At 40.8% G+C, this 21,021-nt stretch overlaps 1 protein-coding gene across 2 annotated transcripts; it reads right to left on the bottom strand.

Moving 5' to 3' along the window:
* Positions 1–103: 103 nt before the first annotated feature.
* fndc4a (fibronectin type III domain containing 4a) lies at positions 104–20,175 on the bottom strand. Of its 2 annotated transcripts, none has more exons than XM_028397490.1 (6): positions 19,752–20,175; positions 13,622–13,737; positions 12,235–12,439; positions 3,755–3,844; positions 2,031–2,164; positions 104–786 (listed from the first exon to the last, which is right to left on the bottom strand). In XM_028397490.1, exons 1-6 carry the CDS (start codon positions 19,825–19,827, stop codon positions 745–747), a joined length of 663 nt encoding a protein of 220 aa, XP_028253291.1. In that variant the 5' UTR covers positions 19,828–20,175; the 3' UTR covers positions 104–744. The 2 variants fall into 2 exon arrangements, with proteins under 2 accessions (XP_028253291.1, XP_028253292.1); XM_028397491.1 differs by lacking the exon at positions 19,752–20,175 and adding an exon at positions 14,201–14,312.
* Positions 20,176–21,021: the final 846 nt, after the last annotated feature.

The raw sequence follows: 21,021 nt of genomic DNA, 5'->3' as shown, positions 1-21,021 counted from the left end.
GTACTGCAGTCATGTTTATTTCTGGCATCTAACTTAGAATGCACATCAAATGCTATTCTACACGCAAGTAACCTGCATGCAACTTTATTTAGTAAATGGCTGAATGACATGTTTGTTTTATATGAAATATGAGAATCCATAAAATTGCATTTTAATTTGAATATTAGAAGAAAAACAAAACTAAAGAGATGTGAATTTTTGAGGCGTGTTTACGTTCTCTTCCTATTAACAATACTCAGACAATATTACACAGCTGTGATGGGGTATATTCACACTATTTGCAATGAAAAATGCTGTATAAGGTATAGGGCTGAGCTTTCTATATGCGAGTGTGGTATCTAACTGCACATGCCAATATCAAAAATACACTGCGTATTTAAAGTCACGAAGACAGGCCTCCCAGAGATGATAGTAAGTCGTGTGTTTTGTATTGCAATAACATACCAAGCACCTGGCAAAGACATCAATGTTAACTGTACCATGGGTTAACATTAATTCATGTAATATCCACCCACAGGAGTGGTGTGTTGTATTTTTTATAGCTACTGTACGTTGTGTGTGTATGATTGTGTGCGCAGTGGCCTCTGCAGTCTAGTGTTGTTTTTCCCTACAAATGCATGCGTGTGTTTTATAGATGCTTTTTCACTGATGATGCTCCACAGAAAATATTTTCTCTGCTTTTTTTCCCTCTTTCATCAGTGAGAAAGGTCAATAATGAAGTGATGGTAGAGAGGAACCTTCTTCTCACACTTCAATGATGTTGATTGATGGCACAGAAGGATGAAACTGAAAAAGAAGAGAAAAATACAAATCAGCACTGTTGTTTGTTTTTAATATATACAATAAAGAATTGCTGTGATCATAGAGGACAAATGCACTGCAGTGATACTGCTGAGTGTTTGAGACCGACTGAAGACATGAACCAGGGTAGGATTATGTAAATGTGTGTTCCTTTGTACCTGCTGGAAAATGTTTTGCTTGACACTATCTGATGATGTACTGCATGCATTTTCCTCACATGTATTCACACATTTGCAGGCAAGTCTCACCCCATAACATGAAATAGTGATATTATAGTCAAGACTTGTGCACAGACATGAATTTTTTTTATTTTTTTTTAGTGACATCTTGCATAATTTGACTGATTTTGTGCAGACTGACAACCAATTGACTCTTTTTGTTACAGCTAGCACAACACTTAAATCTGTTTTTAATGCCTTTTAACTTAGGTAGGGATAATCACATCAGTCATGAAGCAGTGCACCAAAATAAGGAAACAGTGTCATAGGATGGCAGTAAAACCAGACTCCCATGTTGGAACCATCCATAACCTCCTACAACTTAATGCAGACACTGCACCTTTGTATGGATTCCTGTACTGTATATCCACACAAAATAAGTGGACAATTAGATAGACAGAGAAATAAAAGACAAGTTGGCTCCGACAGTAAACAAAACAATAAAGTATACAGAGTTAGCTGAGTGGCTCAGCTACACAGAAAACCACGCAGTCAACACAGAAACAAGCGGCACACAGCGCAAACAGCAATGCGGCCAGCCCGAAAGAACGCCGGCGTCTTCCTTAAAAAGTCGCCAGTCTCTCGCTGATTGGTTCAACAATCTTCAACACGGAAGCAAACGAGCCAATCAGTGTGCGCTGCAGACACACCGGTGACAGGACGCAGGGGGAACAAACCACAGAAACAACTGAAAAGGCCCGGTGCCGCCCAGCATCTATCACAATGGAACATGCACACTACCCTCAGACTGCATGAAAGATACTGTTTCCATTATGTGCTCTCTTCAATATTATTTGAAGTCATATTATGGTCAGCTGGTTAAAAACTAAACATCAGCACAAACACTGAATCTACATGTAGAGAAGGCCTTTTGGAGCTTTGATGTAGAGGCCACCAGAAATGTGTCACATTTGGAAAGATGTGTTTGCATTCTGCAGCTTTACCACTGGGCACCACTTAATCACAGGCCCTTAGAAGTTAGACTGTGGGTGTGCATGTGGAGACGTTCACCTTGCTCCTCAGCAGTCCCCCACTGTGGTGCTCCGGCGTGCTCCTCTCTGACGACGGCTTGGCCTTCTCCTTATTGTTGCTGGAGTCGTTGTCCTTGATGATGTCATACTGTCTGCAGAATAGGGCAATGACGGCTGCCAGGTGGCAGAAAAGGGCGCATGTGCAGCACACACACACACACAAAAGAAAAAAGAAAAAAAAGAATTCAGTCATGAATGCAGCGACTGTCAATCACAGGCACATCAACACGTCGACTCTCTGAGTGAAATGCCATGTGGATAATGGAATTTTGCTCCCAAGGGACTGTGATGGCTGTGCCTTTATCTGAACGCTTGGAAGACAGTAATTCTCTATGGAGTTTGCTTTTTGTTGTGTTTTGCTAATCAGAAGTCAGATGCGGTTCTGCCTCCAGTTCGGATGAGTACCGTATATTCACAATTAGCTTCCTTTATTTCAGCGGGGTTATGAATATCTATGAGAAGACTATCATTAAATATTCAGAAACTGATATACAGCTCTGGTAATGAGGACTGTGCAGCAGTGAGGAGGACTCAGAAGCAGAGCGGCATTCATTTCATTAGGAAATTATTATTCAAGCATCCTGTAACCGTTCGCTGATATTGCGTCAAAATTAACCCTAGAAGAAAGATGTTGATAGCGAGGCAGCTTCACATCCACACTCATTATATTAAAGAAACATCTGTGTAAAAATGAGAGGCATCTGGGCTTTTTAAAGGCTTATTTTGAGGCAACTTTAAGACATATTCCTTCCTTCTGTAAATGACTACTGCAAAGACATTTTGTAGTTCACAGTGACATCTGCGATGGCTTCATCCTACATCAGTTCATTATTTTCTGATGTATGCTATTGTCTATGTGGCTTCAGACTGACTACAGCACACAGGGTGTTTCTTTCCTTTCACTCCCACTCCTCACAGCTTCTGTGTTACTTTGCTTTCTCTCATTATTATTATTTAACATCTCACTCGGGGCGTCCTCAGGGGTGGGGAAGCCCTGCTCCTGGCAGCCTGTCGGATGTGCCACTTCTCATTGTGCCTCAACACTTCATTAATCGCCACACTTCCACAAAAGGAGCAGAAACACTCAGCCTCAATGCTGAGTTAATGCTCAGAAAAGCGTGATGCTGGTTTGACATCGCTGACGCCAAAATGCCTGAAAGGGACGGGGGTTGTCAGATTTATTCTTCAGTCAGGCTCACTTTAACTTACACTCATCCCACAGGACTTTCCAATGATTAGTGGCCTATTGATTGGCGTGTGGATGTATTGATGTAACTACAAGATAATCTACAGTGCGCAACCTCTATGAGGTGATCACCATTAGTCTTCATCATCAAGGCTGACAATACATGTGAACAAGCAACAGTTTTAGAGGGAAAGTCCAATGATATTTTCAGGTTTGTAGTGTCATTCCATTGTTGATAATACAGCTCAATAATACCTGCTGCTTTACATTAGAATGCCCTAAATCTCCCATCTGATATATTAATTCATTTTACTTTATCTTAGTATTACTTTAACTGTCCAGCTGGTAAGAAAAGCAATGACAGAAACTGAAAAAATGTCTAGCACTGTGTTTCACAACAAAGAGGATTTTTCTACTAAGAATCAGTCTCAGTGTCCTCAAAGGGAAGAACTAGCTGTATGATTTTCATTTCTTTCTGTATTTACTGAAATATTATGAACCATCTAACACAAACCTACCTGCCCACATGACCAGAACCACCACAATTATGATCATCTCTCCTGTTTGTAGATGCCGAGACTTGTCCAGGCCCTGCACAGTGGGGTCATCTAGAAGAGAGGACAGAGAGACACACTCAATCTAGATGCATTCAATGGAATCCACACGAAGCTCTTGTGTGAGTTGAAACAACACCCCCTCAGTCTTAGTAACAGGATTATCTTTACATTAAGCTCACATTGTGCCTTTATGGATTGAAAAAGTGTTACTTTCTTTATCACCCATGAGTCATGTGCTATTTAACAAAAACTGTAGTAGTCAGAAAATGTGATAGGCATTACCACACTTCAACCCTGTAGCATTAATCCTCCTTTAAGTGGATTGACTATGGGCCTATTTCCGCTCTACAAACTATCTCTCTTAACTGGTACGGATGGAACCCATCCAGAGCGCCACTTTTCTCAATTGCCTCATTTAGTGAATCAAGTTGTCAAGAAAACTGGCCCCAGATGCCTGTCAGCTCTCTTCATAACAGCAACAGAGCGGGGTCAGTCCTACCGCCACGTGTTTCGGTCTCGGCAGTCGTCAGTATCATCTTGTGCGTATAAAGAGAGGAGAGGGGCAGCCGTATGTCATAAAAATGATGATGGTGATTTATTTTAATAAGACTGTTGTAATATGGTGGGCAGAGAGTGTGGCACATGTGGAACAGGGTTGAGAATATCAGGCTGTTGAATTATTATTGAATTAAGTTATGTGTTCATTTATTTATTATAGATTTCTGACTGTGTTAAAAGTGCCTAATAACAGTGTGTTGTGTTACTGAGGTATTAAACCCTTCATCTCTGTCTCTGTCTTCCTGTCTCTGCCTTTGCCCTCACTTAAGATGCTTCTGACGGCTGGCTCTGTGGAAAGTTGTTTGGACAGTTTGCAGATGCGTGCACTGTTTAACAAGCAGCATTTGTTGTCACTGATGTTATTGGTGGTACACAGAGGTAAGTCAGACCTTTGTAGAAAGGTTTACACAGTTTTTTTGCCTTGGGTTACTCTTTTCTTGCCATTGATGTAGGGCAGTAGTCTTTGTGTTGGTCATTGGATCAGAACATGGTCCACACACTGGCTTTTTCCCTTGTTTAACCCTTAAAAAAGGCTAGTATTAGCTGCAAAAACAACATGTCTCAATAAAACAAAGCATGTTGGAACAATGGGGAGATGTTCTGGCTTGGCATAATTTGGCCCTTGGGTAAAATTAATTGGGGAACCTCGTAATAAAGGAACAATCTGTTATTTTCTTTCATTATTCTGGATTGTTCCCAGGACAGTTGCAGACGTACATGGCTCATATTATTCTAGTAACTCATATGAATCAGCTTCAACTGAACTTTAATATGATTTTTCCCCCACTTTGTCTTTCACTGTAGCTGCTTAAGATCGCCTCATAGCCAGTGCAAAGAGAACTATTTTTTCCCTAACAACCTTATTTAAGAGACACCGTTTAGAAGCTGCACAGCGAGCTCCACAAAGATATGAGACATGAGCACATTACACTTAAATGTCAGGTCAGAATTCAGGTCAGTGGGAAATATGACTGGTGCTTATTCGAGCTATTCTCCACTTTGTTACACCCACGTGTCCTCTAACTGTCGGAACCAAGCCCACTCAGTAATAACTATTCCCCCACTACTTTTAAGTCAAGAACTTTCCTTCCCTGGGAGGAATATATATTGACTTGAATTTTCTGAAAACAAAAAAAAAGGTCTGTGTCTAGAGAAGCTCCTAGCAGAAGATGACAGGATATCAAAAACCATTTCACTTTTTCAGTAACGAATGCATTTTGTGAGACTTTCTGCAAGACTTTCCAACTGAACTTCTTGTCCTTGTTTATGGTTTTCTAGTTGATCAGACTTAACTTCAGATCAGTGCTTTGGTACAGCCTGAGTGCACTGATGAGCCAAAACATTATAAAACTCCTACGCATGTCTAATGATCTTGCTTGAGGTCCTACAGACGCTAAGTCCTTAGCAGAGCTGCCATTCAGCAGACTTCTTCCACGTTCACCAACAACCTCATCAGGAGTACATGCAGGATATGTGGAGGAATGTCACAGTCATCATCCACCCTTACATGTCAGTTTTTGGTGACTTTAGGTAAAAAGCAGCATATTGTGGGGGCGATTTTTTTCCCCCCCGTCAAAGCTGCTCAGCTCGTTATAATGTTCTGACTCATTGGTGCATATAGGTGGATATTCAGAGCAATGGAAATACCACAAAGCGAGAGAGCCAAATTTCCAGTTGACCTGAAAAACATGTCCTGCTGCTGTTTCATACATATTTCATGTTGGCATCACACTCAAATATACCAAAGGAACTCTGTGCACCAGTCACTTTTTACCCTGTCATGTCACACCAGTCTCATATAAGCTGCTATAACTTAAACTATTCCTGGACTGTTACATTATGCCAACTGCACTGACTTGCACCATTGCATCTTTTGCACTCTCATACCAGTCTCAATAAGCTGTTATAAGTTAAACCATTCCTGTTTATATTATGCCAACTGCACTGACTTGCACTATACATCTTTTGCACTCTTACTGCATTGTGCCTTCATTATGTGCCTTGTATTTTGTGTGTGCCTCATTGTAGGTACATTTTTTTACACTTTATATTTATCTTTAGTTTTTAGTTACATGTTATATGTTGCGGAGTGAAGAGTAACGCAATTTCGATTCTCTGTATGTTCAGCACATATAGCAGAGTTGACAATAAAGCTGACTTGACTTGAAAAAAAAAAAAAAAAAAAAAATATGCTGTGTGATTCTCTGCTGTATAGAGCAGAATGAGAGCTACACACCAAAGAGTTGGTGCTGAGATAATTAGTCGACCTTCCTTATGCTCACCCCTGATCCCCTGATGTAGATCGTGTGTCAGGACACTGTGTAACAACACACTGGGGATTCTGTACTGGTGTCACAACAATGCATCATCTGATTTACACCTTCATCTTGCTGCACTGAGACTCAGAAACAGATATGTTTTGTTGTATTTATGGTTCACTGAAAGTGAAATGATCAAAATGAGATGACATAATATAACACTGTATAAGGACAGACATAAGACGGTGCATCAATTAAACTGTAAAGATATGTGGCAGTGAGTAGCTTACCTTTGCCTCAGTGCTGTTAATGGAGCTCCTAGGTGTAGCTCCTGACTCAGTAAAGACATCTCTTTGAAGTATGATGCAGTAATTGTGTCTAAGGGGACCACCTACCTAGTTAGATTTGACTGCTTGAGGCAGCCATCCTTTGAAAATATTCCTCTCTGGCTCTCCTTTGTGAAGTGGATTGGCAGCAGGTAGCACTGTCAGCGGTTTCATGTCTTATGTTGGGAAACGATTTACATAACATTTTTTGACTGTGGCTTCACTGCTCATGCTAACAAGCAAAATATAAACATTCATCAAGATCTGGAATATTTTGTTTTCCCAGATATTTATACCTGCCTGACATTGAGCTCTAGCATAAGAAAATATGTGATTTTGAATGTTTTCCGATACATGGCTGTGTATCGGTTTAAATTCGGTGATACTTCCTCACAGGGGAAGACATAACACGAAGTCCATATTTCAGTCTTCAATATCCGCACATATATATTCTTCCGGTTGCATCCTTATATGTACTTTTAAGTAAGTAAAGCTGTGAATGAAAGTGATACTTAGCTGTGGGCAAAGACAAAACTTGGTGATGGAAAACAAAACAGCTTGCGGCGCCAGGGGGAGTGGAACCCCAGACTTCTGACTTCAAATGGGATGTATTATCGACCAAATTTGTATAAACAAAGTGTAGATGAACAGTTACTGTGCAAACAGATACAGCTGACAATAACAATAAAACTATCAGGGACAGCATTAGCTGAGAATTACTAGGGTCATTGTTTATTAACAGACAAACTGTCTGCTTAGCTGTCACATGATGTATTATTTTGGTAAGTAGGATATAAAATAATGTTTATTTGCAGCATGCTAGTTAAAAACATTATATTTAAGACAATACTGATACATCTGGGCCAGCATCAACTGATAACATCTAATGTCATAGCACTGCTTTGCAATCAGAATCAATGCTATATCAAAGAGTATGTCCTACAGAGCACAGCACAGCCCTCCTGAAGGGCAGACAATGAACATAACTATATACTCTGATTAAAAGCTTTCCATGGAACCAATCAAATTAAAACAGACGTTCAAAATATGTATTGATCCTAGAACATCCACAGTGGGCACATTTCTATTTAAATCCTCCACCAGCATGTGGAGGGTGCTGTGCTGTGCCAGGAAATGTTTTATATAAAACAGATAGATTCTAAATGTGGTCCAGCCAGGTATGCAACAGCGGATATATGCATTAATATGCAATCACATTATTAAATTGAACTGCATTGAAGGAAGAAATAAAAGCATTATTGATTCATGGGTATCATATCTCTACCTCTTGGGAATGTATGGTATGCTGCAAATCAATTTAGTTTCAATAGGAGGCACTTGGCTGTGACAGAGGATCTCTGAAATGGCTCTGTGATGCAGGGGCCAGCTAGATTAAAAAGGCTTTTAAAGGAACAATGAGAGGTCTCCAACAAAGAGAGTCACTTTTAAGTAAAGTGGATTTATGAAAAATCGGAGATACTGCCAACATCCGATTTTTGTGTGAAGGAATCCATCTAAAATAACCAAATGATTTATTTTTTTAAATGATGGATATTAGGAAATGATAGTTTGTTATCTCAAAAATCAAAGTTTCAAGTATAATATGTGTGTATTATAATATCAGAAGAGAAACTCTGAATGAGTTTTGTAACCTAATTACAGGCCATCACCACCAGACAGCCAGACAACCTAATTCTGTTTCTGAATGTGGGTGAGTGCTCGGTGGAAATGGGTCACTGTGTAGTCCTGCAGTAAATCCAGGGCTGATTGAGACAACAGGTTCATAACTATTGATCTCTGATTGCTGAGTGTCATTCCTTGCAATGACGTGAAAGAGAAGAGACTCACAATATGTGTGTGTGTGTGTGTTAAGCTCAGGATGGCTGTGTGGCTGGCAGAAATAGTAAAGACCAGAAGTCAAACATCACACAATCATATTGATCACATTAATCAACTGACATGTTGATAGTAATTATGGTTGAAAAATGTAATTATTGCAACTGAACATGAATGTATAATTTCCCAGAAGAGACAATCTACAATAATGTGTACAGACCAACTCTGGACCCCTTGAAGAATTAGACACATGAGCGTTATAACGCCAAACATGACTGATCAAGTAATCAAAAACCAGAATGCTTGCAGATATGAGAGAAAATGTTATATTTGGTCAATATAACATCCACCAGATGCTTGGGTGGCCAAAACACATCTGTGACGTCATCTAATCATGAGGTCGATATAGACCCCAAAGTCTGCATTTACATGCATTTGGGATTGGTGGTGGCACAAGCAGCAGGGTGGAGCTTTACTTTCAAAAATCTGGGGGTTGTGTCCGCCTGACACCAAGAGCTGTTTTGTTTTCACCCACAGTTAGACTTAAGCATTAAAAACTACAGTTTAAGGTCAGACATTAGAAACAGTTAGTAGTTATTCATAAGCTAAACTACTTGATATTGGTATCCCCAGAGGGATCATTGTGTGTTACTCATGTTATTGCAGCTCTTTTATGTGGATGTACCACTGTCTGAGGTCGTTTTCCTCCACCTGCAGACTTAATTAGGATACTAGACACAGCTGTTTCTGTGTGATTGTTTTTCCCCACGGGCAATGTTTGCTTTGTGTACGTCATTCCATTGAATTCCACTCTGTCACATATCAACACACAGTTTAAGCTGAGTCATAAAGTTCACAGGAGTTGCATTGAGAAAGTTGATGTGATTGGACTTTAAAACTGGGGCATGAGGAGTCAGCAGCGTCGGCATTAGATTTATGGAAAGCTGACACTGATTGCTTCTACACACCAAAACAAACTCCTACAAATGAAGCTCATCCACTGAATGGGCTGTTTTTCTGACCCAGTTGGATGACCTGGTGGGCCACAAATCCTGATTAATGTTGCAAAATAAATCTTCTCCAGGAGTCTGCATCGGCTGTAAGCCTTTTCAAGCTCAGCACTTTATTCAGATGTATCAATTGTTGCGGAGCATTTTTGTTCATTTAAAGAATCCAGAGTACAAAAAATCATTTCATGAATTTTTAATATACAAATAAGTGCAATGTCATTGCTTTTGTTAAACTTGAAATCTTTCTTTTTTCACACTTTGGCCCAGTCTTGCCAGCATAACTAATGGTACCAACCCTGAGTCAGCTTTAGAGAAACATTTGTGATCCCCTGGCATCAGCACTTCCTATATTCACGACCTCAATCAAACCATAAACCCACAAAGAAAAAATAGTTTGAAATGTCAGGGATGTTTCTAGACCAATGTCAAATGCCATGCCATTATTTTAAAAGTTAATATATTTGGCTCATCCCATAATAACAGCTGAACTAATGCAGAGAAGATTAGCAGTAGACTTTTCTCCGAAATGTAGAATCTCCCAAACTGCTTATAATAGAAAGCAAATAGCTTTTTCCTCGTCTGTGCTGTAAGAAATCGAGAGCCACTGAACCCATTCTGTGTTGGTCACGCTCTTCATATTCCCTCCAGCTCATGAGGTGAGCCCATACACTGAATCTGAAGTGCTATAGCGCCTGTACAGAATCACCCAGGGTGATATAGAGTTGCATAAATTCAGAGAGGCCTGCCTGCGGCCATGCTTGAAGAGTCTGTCAATAATGTAGTGGTGTCTAGAAGAAAAATAAAACTGCAAGAAGCACATAGAGCCCCCCTAGAGAGAGGCTTTGAGAGGACGCTTCCGGTTAAGGCACTATAGCCTTTACTGTAGCTCATTTTCCATGTCAGGATGCTTAAAAGCATTCAACAGCCAGAAGTGGCTTTAGCGCAACAGCAGGAAAAGTGTCTGTAATGGGTTGCTTCTGTCGGTGCCTCGGGAAAAGAGCCTGTGGCGGACCACGTAGAATTAAAAGCACAGCATCACGTTATGTAACAGAAGGAGCTTTAAAAAAAAAACTGGCGCAGTGAGATTTTGTGACATCATCAATTATGATGTATTTTGACAAAAGAGAGACCGAATATTATAACCAAGCCAACTAAATATGCTGCAGTGTAAATGATGACTCAAAAACCCTTAAAGGATGCACACCACTGACCACACTGAGTCACAACATCATCTGTTTGCCAATATCAAGCCCAACAATTGCAAAGAAATGTTGTTAAATACTCCTAATGATATCTCAGAGTCTGTCATTTAAGGTACAGCAGGCTGCTTTTACTTCCCATGTTACAAAAGCAACCTGCTGCGCTGATACAGAATGATGAAGAGCTTCGTGTGAATACTTTAAATGGCCACTTAAAAGTTAAGTGCGGTTGACATCAGGTGGCTTGTTGTTCTTTTTTTGGTATTTCTGTTACAGGATGAACAAAACAGGATGAACAAAACAGCATGTCTCTGTGGGATGGAGTGCTGCTTCTTGTTTGGCCTGAGTTCCCCTCCTTAAAGTTTGATGATTATGCCTGTGACAGGTCTGTCTGCTGGTTGGAGACTTAGTTCTTTATGTAGCAAATTCAGTACTGGTGATGGAGTTCATGTTCTGCCAGTGAACAGTGCATTGATCTGCTGATGGTTTGGTCATTTTTTGAGATGGTCGTTGTTTGGATGCTGCTCTAATTTCTGCAAAGTGTTGTAGGCCTTATATGGGCGTTTAACCCACACCCGAATCTGGATTTAGCCTTAGAATACTTCAGTCTAGCTATGAGTTGATGCAGTTAAAGCCCCCTTTTTGCTCAGAACAACAACTTTACTAACTTGCTTTGTTCTTAATCTGCACTGTTTTCATGGAAACTGTATTTTTAGCAGGTGGATAAGTCTGCAAGTTGATTTACTTTGAACGAGCCTTTGATGAGTTGTTTAATCAGAATGTTGCTAAATTGGATGATTTTGTGCAAGAGTCTGCGTGGTTAATTAAATTTGATTGCTGATTAAGAAACAGCACAGACATGTTCGTCCTAAACCCTTTAAACGTTGTGATTATCTCCAGGCTCACATGAAAAGATGACAGTTTGTCAATGTGCCCTCAGTCCCTGCTGTAGCTATACGCAAAGCCAAAATTAATGGGATCTTAGTTTTATCCTTTGCCTCCACCACTTTCTAATCTGTGTTTGATAGAACAGGGACTGTGGTATATTTTAATACAGTTTATAGTATGTATGTATTGCATACACATAGCTGGCTGTTTCAGAGCATTCTGCTTTAAGCGGTCACATGTAGAAGGCCTTAGTAATTTTCTGATGAGTGTATAATTAATGACAGGGTATCTCAGATTCAGCAAAACAGCCCTGTAATATAGTACCTGTCTGTTTCTTAGTAAGTAGCAGCTCTCTCAGCACCATACCTTGGTTGGAGCTGTTGGATGGGAAGCGATCTGTCTTCTTAAGGGTGCGAAATGGAATTTTCTTGCTGGCTTGGCTCTCCCCGTAGAGACCGATTGATTGGACCTGGATGGTATAGCCCGTCTCCTCTTCCAGGTCCCAAAGAACACAGGAACGGCTGGTAGTATTGACCTCCCGAATGAATCGCTGCATGTGTCCATCCTGCCTCTGGATGTTGGAAGTAAGATAAAGAACAACACAACAGATTAAACACTTTGAGGAGATCCACTGATCAATACAGTGTGCAATGAGGTGATCAAGGTGACCACATAGAAAAATACCAGCCCTGCAAAAAAAAGTGTCTCCTCAGTAAGAACTCCTCCTCTTTTGGAAGTGTTGTTGCTTCGCCTCATAAATTTTTGTCTTTACAGAGCGGTCACTAACGTATCACTCACCAAAGTCATAAAAAACTAAGCACAGGGTGCTTGCCAATGTAGGACGGAGGTGACCAAGCAGAAAATACTCAAGGTGCTAGAGAACAACATGCTGAGTCCTTTATTGTATTAACAGTTGGCACTTTATTTTCGCCATATGGGGTCTTGACTGGGAATTGAAAAGTTTGAAGTTAAATTCGGATTCATTTAGACAAGACAAGCTTAGACTTTGTCTTTGACCTTTGCCAAAGTTATTGAAGCAATAACGCTCTGAGAATCATTCCCCTGTTTGCATGGCAGCGTTCTCTTCTTAGCACGCCGTCGAGCCCATCTGCACTCTGAGTGGCTTTGAGCCAGATGTCTTGTTATGTGTTTTTTTTACGGCACGTTATGCTCTATAAACAATGAATAATGTAATGATTAGACTGCCGTATACACTCAAGGCAATTACCAAAGGTGTTCAAATGCAGCTGCAGAGCATGATGAAGAACCCTGAGGAGAGAGAGTGTGTGTCGGGTGCTGTATTCAGCCCATCAGTCACACTGAATGAAAGCAGAGCTGAATGGCTGCATAATGTTTCCAGTTGCATTAAGCATAAATATGACTTCAGCAGCACATTACAGTCCGTCACACAGCCTTAGTGGTTTTACTATTTTAAGCCTTTGGAATGTATTCATTCTAAATAATAATAATAATAATAAAAAGAAGATTGGCAGGCGCACAGGTGCACTCATGCTGCATCCTTGTCCTCAGGACAAATCAGCCATGCCAAGTTTTATACTGACTACAGGCTTGAAAGCAATTCCAAGTGCGGGTGGCTTCATTTTACCTACAGGCTTGTTTTCACGCCAGAATCCTTCCAACAGGACACGATGACGGCTCACTTCCAAACCACAAATAGCTGTAGCCAAAAATAATACTGATACAGGTTCCTGCTGACCTTTTACTAAATTTACATCAGAAGTTCAGGAAATACCTGCTGTGAGATGGAGAAGCCAATTATTATGTCCCCCTCTGGAACCTCCCAGGATACAGTTGCCGAGTCGGCTCGCAGGTGCATGATAGACACATTGACAGGAGCTGGTGGTCGGTCTGGAAGATGGTAAACAGCGAGACAGAGGGTCTGTTAATCCCAGATATTAGATTAAACCATCTGTGTCCATGGTGCACCTGCAAAGTCTGCAGCAGTTTTCTTTAAATTAAAAGAAGGTCATTTAAAATGGATATGGAAAGATATCACTGAACAGCAGCATCATGTGTCATCAGAGAGCTACATTGTATTACAGGATGTATTTTTTTGTGCAGCAGTGTCACTGTAATTGGTTTCCTACAGCAACTGGATTATACAAAATCAGAGCTCCCCAGAGAACCATCGCACACACTGCATAAGGTCAGGCATGCAACCATTTCCACACAGTGAAAAACAAATCATTAGAGCTTTTCTGACGCTATCGCTAAATATATGATGTATTTTTTTTTAAAGCAAGGCCACTTATGACTGCAAATTGCTTTATCTTCTGCCCAAAACAATCATCATAAGTAATTGCAAACTCACCCAGTCTCCAGCTTAAAGGTCCAAGTTTAAAAGGACGCATCTGAAGCACAGACATGTACTCATTTTTCTTCCTTTCACTCAGCCTTGTGTGTGTCACCCTGACAGACCAGCCTTGGATATCTATTTCATGTTCACCTCCATCAGACAGGGTGACATTACTTCACCCTGTCACTTTCCAGTCTCTATCATGGTTTGGTTTGCCGGTAGATATGCTGATTGCACAGTGGGAACAAAAGCCTGGAAAGCAAAAGCCTGGAGAAATGCAGGGTGACAACTCTAAAATATAGTGTAGCTCGGGTCAGATGAGATAGGCTTTCAGGGAACCTGGAGGCCTTCCTCTGGGCTTTTGTTGTTACTGTTTGTCTAATGTGTTGTCACAGAAAGTCATTGAGAAGGTCGACTACATGTGAATTTGTGATTTGTTTGAATGGCCTCTGACATCACAGCATAGACACATGCACACTTTGCCTAATGACTGCCCTAAAGTTACAATAAATTGACAAAGAACTCTATAAACCTATGTAGCATGGCTTCAATAAAACACAGTTGGCCCAAGCTGACAATATTTCATCTAAAAAAGAACTCTTGAGAAATAAAGATGAAAGACTTCATGATGAAATCAGGAGCTGTTTCAAATGATTTGTGGTTTCCTTGCTCAGTCTCTGACATCCCCTTCCTCTTATCTACATACGTCTCTCCTTTATCTCTCTCTTACACCGTCTACTGCCTCTTGCACTTCATTCTATTTTATCTTGCAGACTATCAATGATGGCCTCTGTGTTGTCTGCAAAAGGTGACACTGAGGCAGATCTGAAGACCCTCAGGTCAGACAAGGCTATCAGCCTCCCTGTCCCAGCAGCTTTTTTGTTTTTGCACCGTGAGGCAAAGAGGATGGGATAGACGGTCAGGGTCAGGCACGGGCGTGACGGTCACATCCTCTGGGCTCATGACATGCTCCGAGATTGGTTTGTGGAGGGCAGGGAATGAGCTGAACAAGAGGCCAGACTAAGCTTTAGCCTTGTGATAGAAAGCATGAGACGAAATCATTGTTGGAACTTGGTGGGGATAGAAAGGTGGGCTTCGGCTGTTGGTAACAGCGGTATCAAGAGGTTAAGAGGCTACATCTGTCTCATTTAATAAAAAGCTCCTTTATGGATGCAGGTGCATTAATGTGTCAAGATGGATGTACTGTAGGTTAAGAGGGAGGGCAAGTCATGCATAGCATAAAGTGTTCTTGAGTCATATATTCACAATAATGGTTCCACTGCCCTTGTGCAATGAGAGCATTGTGTATTGTGAACACATGGATCATCAAGCTAATATTCCTGTACTTGACTAACAAAAAGCTTCAAGTACAAATGATCACAGAGAAGCTTTTAATTCTTATACAGTCATCACTGCCACACACATCAGCACCATGTCCTACATTGAACCTTCCTCTGAACATTTATCTAACATAGGACACATTCATTCCTCTGGAAGCTCATTGTCCTGTAGGTCACAGATGGTCACGCACAGGCAAAAAAAAATAAAAACATAAAGCAGTATCTATGAAACGCTGTCTGTGGATCATTTACTGTGACAGCTCCTGTGAATCGGGCCATCAATCATCACTAATGTATAAGTGCCCTCTTCCTATAAGATGCGGTTTCCATTACAGGCAGGTGAGTGGGATGAGTGTATCTGAAGTGTCTGACTGAGGTGACTTTATAGAACAAAGACTCTGACATGATTCCAACTAAAAAAGCCATTCACCATTTTAGAAGCTTAAAACGAGTAAGAAAAAAAAGACGCTTGTGCCTCTAAAATTGCATCACAGCTGGCTCATTAACAGACACAAGATGACAACTGTAGCTGTGGGTTTTTTTCAAAATGCAAATATTTGTATTGAAGTCTCTCCAATAGTTCAATCCTCTTCCCAGCGTTCCCCGCCTGCTTGTTTGATGTTCCCTTCTGCAGTAATAATTGTCTTTGTAGATACTTCAATATTTGTTATCTGCCACGTGTCTTTAGTACCTCCACCACTACACACACACACACTGTGTTACGTAAGATCTGAAATCAAACAGCCATAGGTCACAGCAGCCTGAGGTGTGTGTCAGTGTGCAAACAAATGGTAGAGCCCTCTTGGGATGTGAGAGCATTGCCAACATGAATCATAGCCTGTAGCCAAAGCCTAGCACATTAGCTGCTTCACATCTAACCACCAGAGCGCACACAGTAGTAGCAATAGTGAACGTGCTGGTGGACGAGCCATGTGGAGAAGAGTCCGCTGGATTTATCATAGTCAGATGAGGCATGTGGCATCTTAAATTCTGACCTCTATATTTGCTTACACAGCACAATGGCTGCTTAGACAGTCACACCTTAAGATAAGACTGATGGGAGATGCAAGAAATACAAGTTTCATTTATCATATTTAGACAGCTTTTGATCGTGGACTACTTGACACAATGATTAAACTGAACTTTAAAAAAAATGAGACTTCAGTAATAAATTACAGTTCTAGTCAGTCTGACAGGTGGTGCAATCTCCATAATATTCTTTCTAGGAACCTTTTCTGATGCTCAGTATTCTGTTTATGGAATAACTTAAAGCTTTCATTTAAGTCAGATGTTTGTTTAATAGAAAATGCACTTTATTTTTTTATGATATGTATAAATTGCAATTACCTCCACGGTTCAAACAGCCTGTAATATTATGGGACCTTCCCAAACTTTCTTATCTCGTTTAAAACTACTTGTAACCTGCTTCTTCTGTAAGGACATGGGACAAACGTTCCACAAATATCCAAAGAAATCGACAGCCGTGATCCTTCCTTCTCTAAGAGGACAGCGCTGAAGTGGACAAATGTCTGTCTTGACTCAATAACAACATCTAACTCATCCAAATCCCTGGAGTTAAAGACCTGTACAGTGATCAACACGTGCAGTGTATAGCTAAGGAAGAATGATTGCTCAATAATGCTATCATTAGTAAATACTATAGGCTAGTGTCTGAGTGGATATATCCAGATTATTTCTGTTATTTCAATTTAACCTTGTGGATTATTATAATAAATTATAAACAAACAGCGTATTCTTGAACTCTCAGTTGCACTACATGACATAAAGCCCACTCATGCATCAGTGTTCACATCAGGGCGCTGACTGCAGTTATCACTGTAAACAAGGCTTTTTTAATTGCTGCGTTTAAAAATCTAAAGGCTCGTGTGTGTGTGGCTGCTGCATTAAAATACAAAGTCTGTGTTGAATAGATGGATAGATGATAGATCAGTTCTCTAACTGCACAATAAAACTCTCAAGGGTACATAATTCAAGAACATTTCAAAAGCTAAACAGTGCTTTACTTTATGTCCCTGTAATATTGATCGTATTTCAATAACCAAGGCTTGTACATAATGTAATCCATGCCTAATATCATCACTCATAAAATAACATATTTATCAACATCTTCTAAATAAAGGCTACAACTAATTTGTTGCCTTGAGTCCTGGTGTGTTGCCCAGTCAGTCTTCAAACAGTTTCATCTGGATGTGTTTCAGATTCATTCATAGTCTAAATGTCCTCCTCTGCATGGCAGGAGGTTGTCTCACAGCTGCTCGCAGGCCCCGGCGTTGCAAATCGCCTGGTCGTTTGACTCTTAGGCAACGTTGTGCTGCTTTTATCTCAGCTCCAATGCCGCCTGCCCCCACATTACCTTTGAATACCCTTTAACTTGTTTCCCCACTGAATCCATTCCCCTATGAGATCCTGTCTGTCTTTCATATAATGCCATGTCTGAGCTGCAATCTGATCCCTGCTTAAATCTCTTATTTTTACTGGTACACAAATGCAGGAGGGTGCAGTCTGAAGGGCTTGACCAGCCAGGAATATCTACGTTCTAGGCTTTTTTTTTTCCACACATTTCACAGACGCACTGAGTGACCCTTCCTTTAGGTACACTCTGTCTTATTTCTCTCAGATCCAGAGGCTGAGAAACAACAATGAGACCAGATGGGACTAGGTGCCAGTCTAAGGTTAATGTAATCACTGGCTAAACCCTGCGGCTTTGCAGGGGCAAGCTAACATTACTTCATCATCCCACTGTAAAGGTTACCATACAGTGACTTTCTGATTTATGAACAGTTTGTAGCAATAGTACGTGTTCTGTACTAAAAATGGAGACAAATCTTAAGCCTCACTCTGTGTGTGTGTGTGTGTGTGTGTGCATCTCAGATAAACTTGGCTCATTGTAATGGATTCAGCTCCAATACAGAACATCTATTTGTCAAGAATGTGTCACCAGGTTTATGAAAAGCAGATTGCCAATTTGAGGAATGATACGAGCCCGAGCCATCCAATAAATTCAATACGTTTTAATCCACTTTTGTTTGGTGTATGAAGCTCTGCCTCTAGGTGGATTCATTTTGTCGCATGCTTGTCTTTAGTCTGTGGAGGTAAATACAGGCATCAGCATTCAAGAAGCCTTAGACTGATTTTTTTTTCTCAATGACATTCTAATATTAGACTCTTTGGATGATTACCTGAAATTTTGACTGATGCGAATATAAAGACCTGAAGTTTATTTTGTAACCATAGCAGCAGCTGAATATATTCTTGCATTCATCTTTCCTAAAGAATATTGGCAGCAAATTGAAGTCATTGATGCAAAAGTCCATCCTCTATGGCTCGGTTTGCTTTTGCATTGCATAATTTTAATTTCATGGACACCTTCATCACAAAGCAAAGAGCAACACAATGTAATTAGACTTCTCTCTAAATGTCACTGTTTATCCCTGTCTCCTAGGCTGCGTGGGCCCCTCAGTGATTAACATTTATTTTCATTTACTTTGAAGCTTATTGCAACAGCCAAGTTTGTATTTATATTCATGAGTATCACTGTCATTATTATTGTAATAGCTGCTTGACAACCCCTTACCTCTGAGATCAGAACCATCTCATGTCAGCACAGAACATTAGAGAACCTCTGAGAATGTTTCTCAGCCAGACACACACACACAGAGAGGAGAGAGAGAGAGAGAGGAACATCCAAGTGCCAATCTGATTCTCTGAAGGCACTATCACATGTAGGTTCCCTGGAGAGATGAAGGAGAAAGTGATGGAGGTGGCAGAGATACAGTAGATGCGTGCACACGGAGGTGCAAGAGATTTCTGAGGTTCAGTCAGAAGTAAAGCAGGGAAAGAATGAAAAAAAAATATTCTCAGATTATTCTCAATGAGACAACAAGGCCACATCTTAAACACTGGTGTTTGTGAAGACAGTGTGTTGCTTGGTGTTTCACACATAGCATTGTTCAATGGTATGATGTGACAAAAGAAATTAAATAGATGATAATATATATATTTCAATAAAATCATGTTTGGTTTGATGCAATCATTTCCACTTTTAAACAGGTGAGCAAAATAGAGCAACTCCTATTTAATGTGTAGCCTACTGCTGGGTTTAACTACATCATTATGTGCATAACAATAACGCCTAAGGGTCTGTAGTACTTTGACTAATGGCGCATTTTACAAGGCTACGAATAATTGATTTGGTTCATACTTACTCGCTCCTACCAAGAACATGTCGCTGCCAAAAAGCAACAGGACCACGGAGTTGACCAAAACAAGCAGACGAGCCATGCCTCGGTGGATTCTGGTTTATCTTCTGTAGAATAAAACAAAAACGCGGAGAATCTCCTATTGTTGAAGGATCATTAGATTATAGCAGTTCATTTTTTTTTTTCAAATAACGTGCTAGAATTCCTCTCCTGAATGAACGAGGCTGAATCAGGCTCAATAAATGGATAACCAGTGAAAGTAGGGAAGAACCAGCGATGTCTCCAGAAACATTTTGTCTATAAACCGATTCTTCATTCAGGGATTAATTCCACAAGTCCTTCATCCATGATCTCAGGCGAGCGCAGACAGTCCGACTAAAGGTGGCGGCTGAAACTGTAGACCTCCATCATCCATGTGGATCATCGATCAGCGGTGAGCTCAGGTACGAACAGGTCGCAGAGAGAGAGAGAGAGAGAGAGAGAGAGAGAGAGAGAGACTCGCGGACAGATGAGTGGACGCAGGGATGCGATTCAGCACCATAGACAGCGCCTAAGTTTTCAGACTGCCCGCCCCCCCTCCCTTCTCCTCCTCCGCCTCGCGCTCCTCAGTTCACTGTTTACGGCTGATGAATGCGTGTTTATTCACGCACGCGGGGTTGGTCATCCTGCAGTCCTTTCCGGTAGACCACCCTCCTCATTCTCTCTCTCTCTCTCTCCTTCTCTGTCTCTCAACCAGCCAATAAAAAGAGCCCTCAGGTTCACCAACACTTTTAAGCTCAAGTGCACCCGCAGCACACCATGATTAATCATCCACGTGTCATCACCAGCAGCAGCAGCCACCCTGGCACGAGTGTTGGTGTTGTTGAACATGTGAGGGAAGCAACAGTGTGTCAAATCACTAAATAAATAAATAAGTAACATACAGTCTTATTCAGTTTTTCCCCCCACACCCATGCTTAGTGCAGCAGCAGGGTCGATCTCGCCCATCAAACACTGCGCAGCGCCCCTAAGACACACCGCATCATCAGGAAGATGAATCATATTGATAAGCTGAGTGCATTGCCTCGTGGGACAAGCGTTTCAGGGTAGATTTCTTGTCTATGGAGACAAAGCATGCAGGCAGGCTACACTGCAGCCTTTATTATTTTGAGTCAAGGAAGAAGTCATCAAATGTTTGTAAAAACAAAAAAAAACAATGGGGGGGGGGGGGCTTCTTCAAATTATGAATAAGGACAGAACAAAAAATACTGCAAAACTTTATCACCAATCTATCACA

Source organism: Parambassis ranga, chromosome 24, assembly GCF_900634625.1.
Source record: "Parambassis ranga chromosome 24, fParRan2.1, whole genome shotgun sequence".
NCBI lineage: Eukaryota > Metazoa > Chordata > Actinopteri > Ambassidae > Parambassis > Parambassis ranga.
The sequence above is the reverse complement of the archived record's forward strand: the minus strand, read 5'-3'. Positions and strand labels throughout refer to the sequence as shown.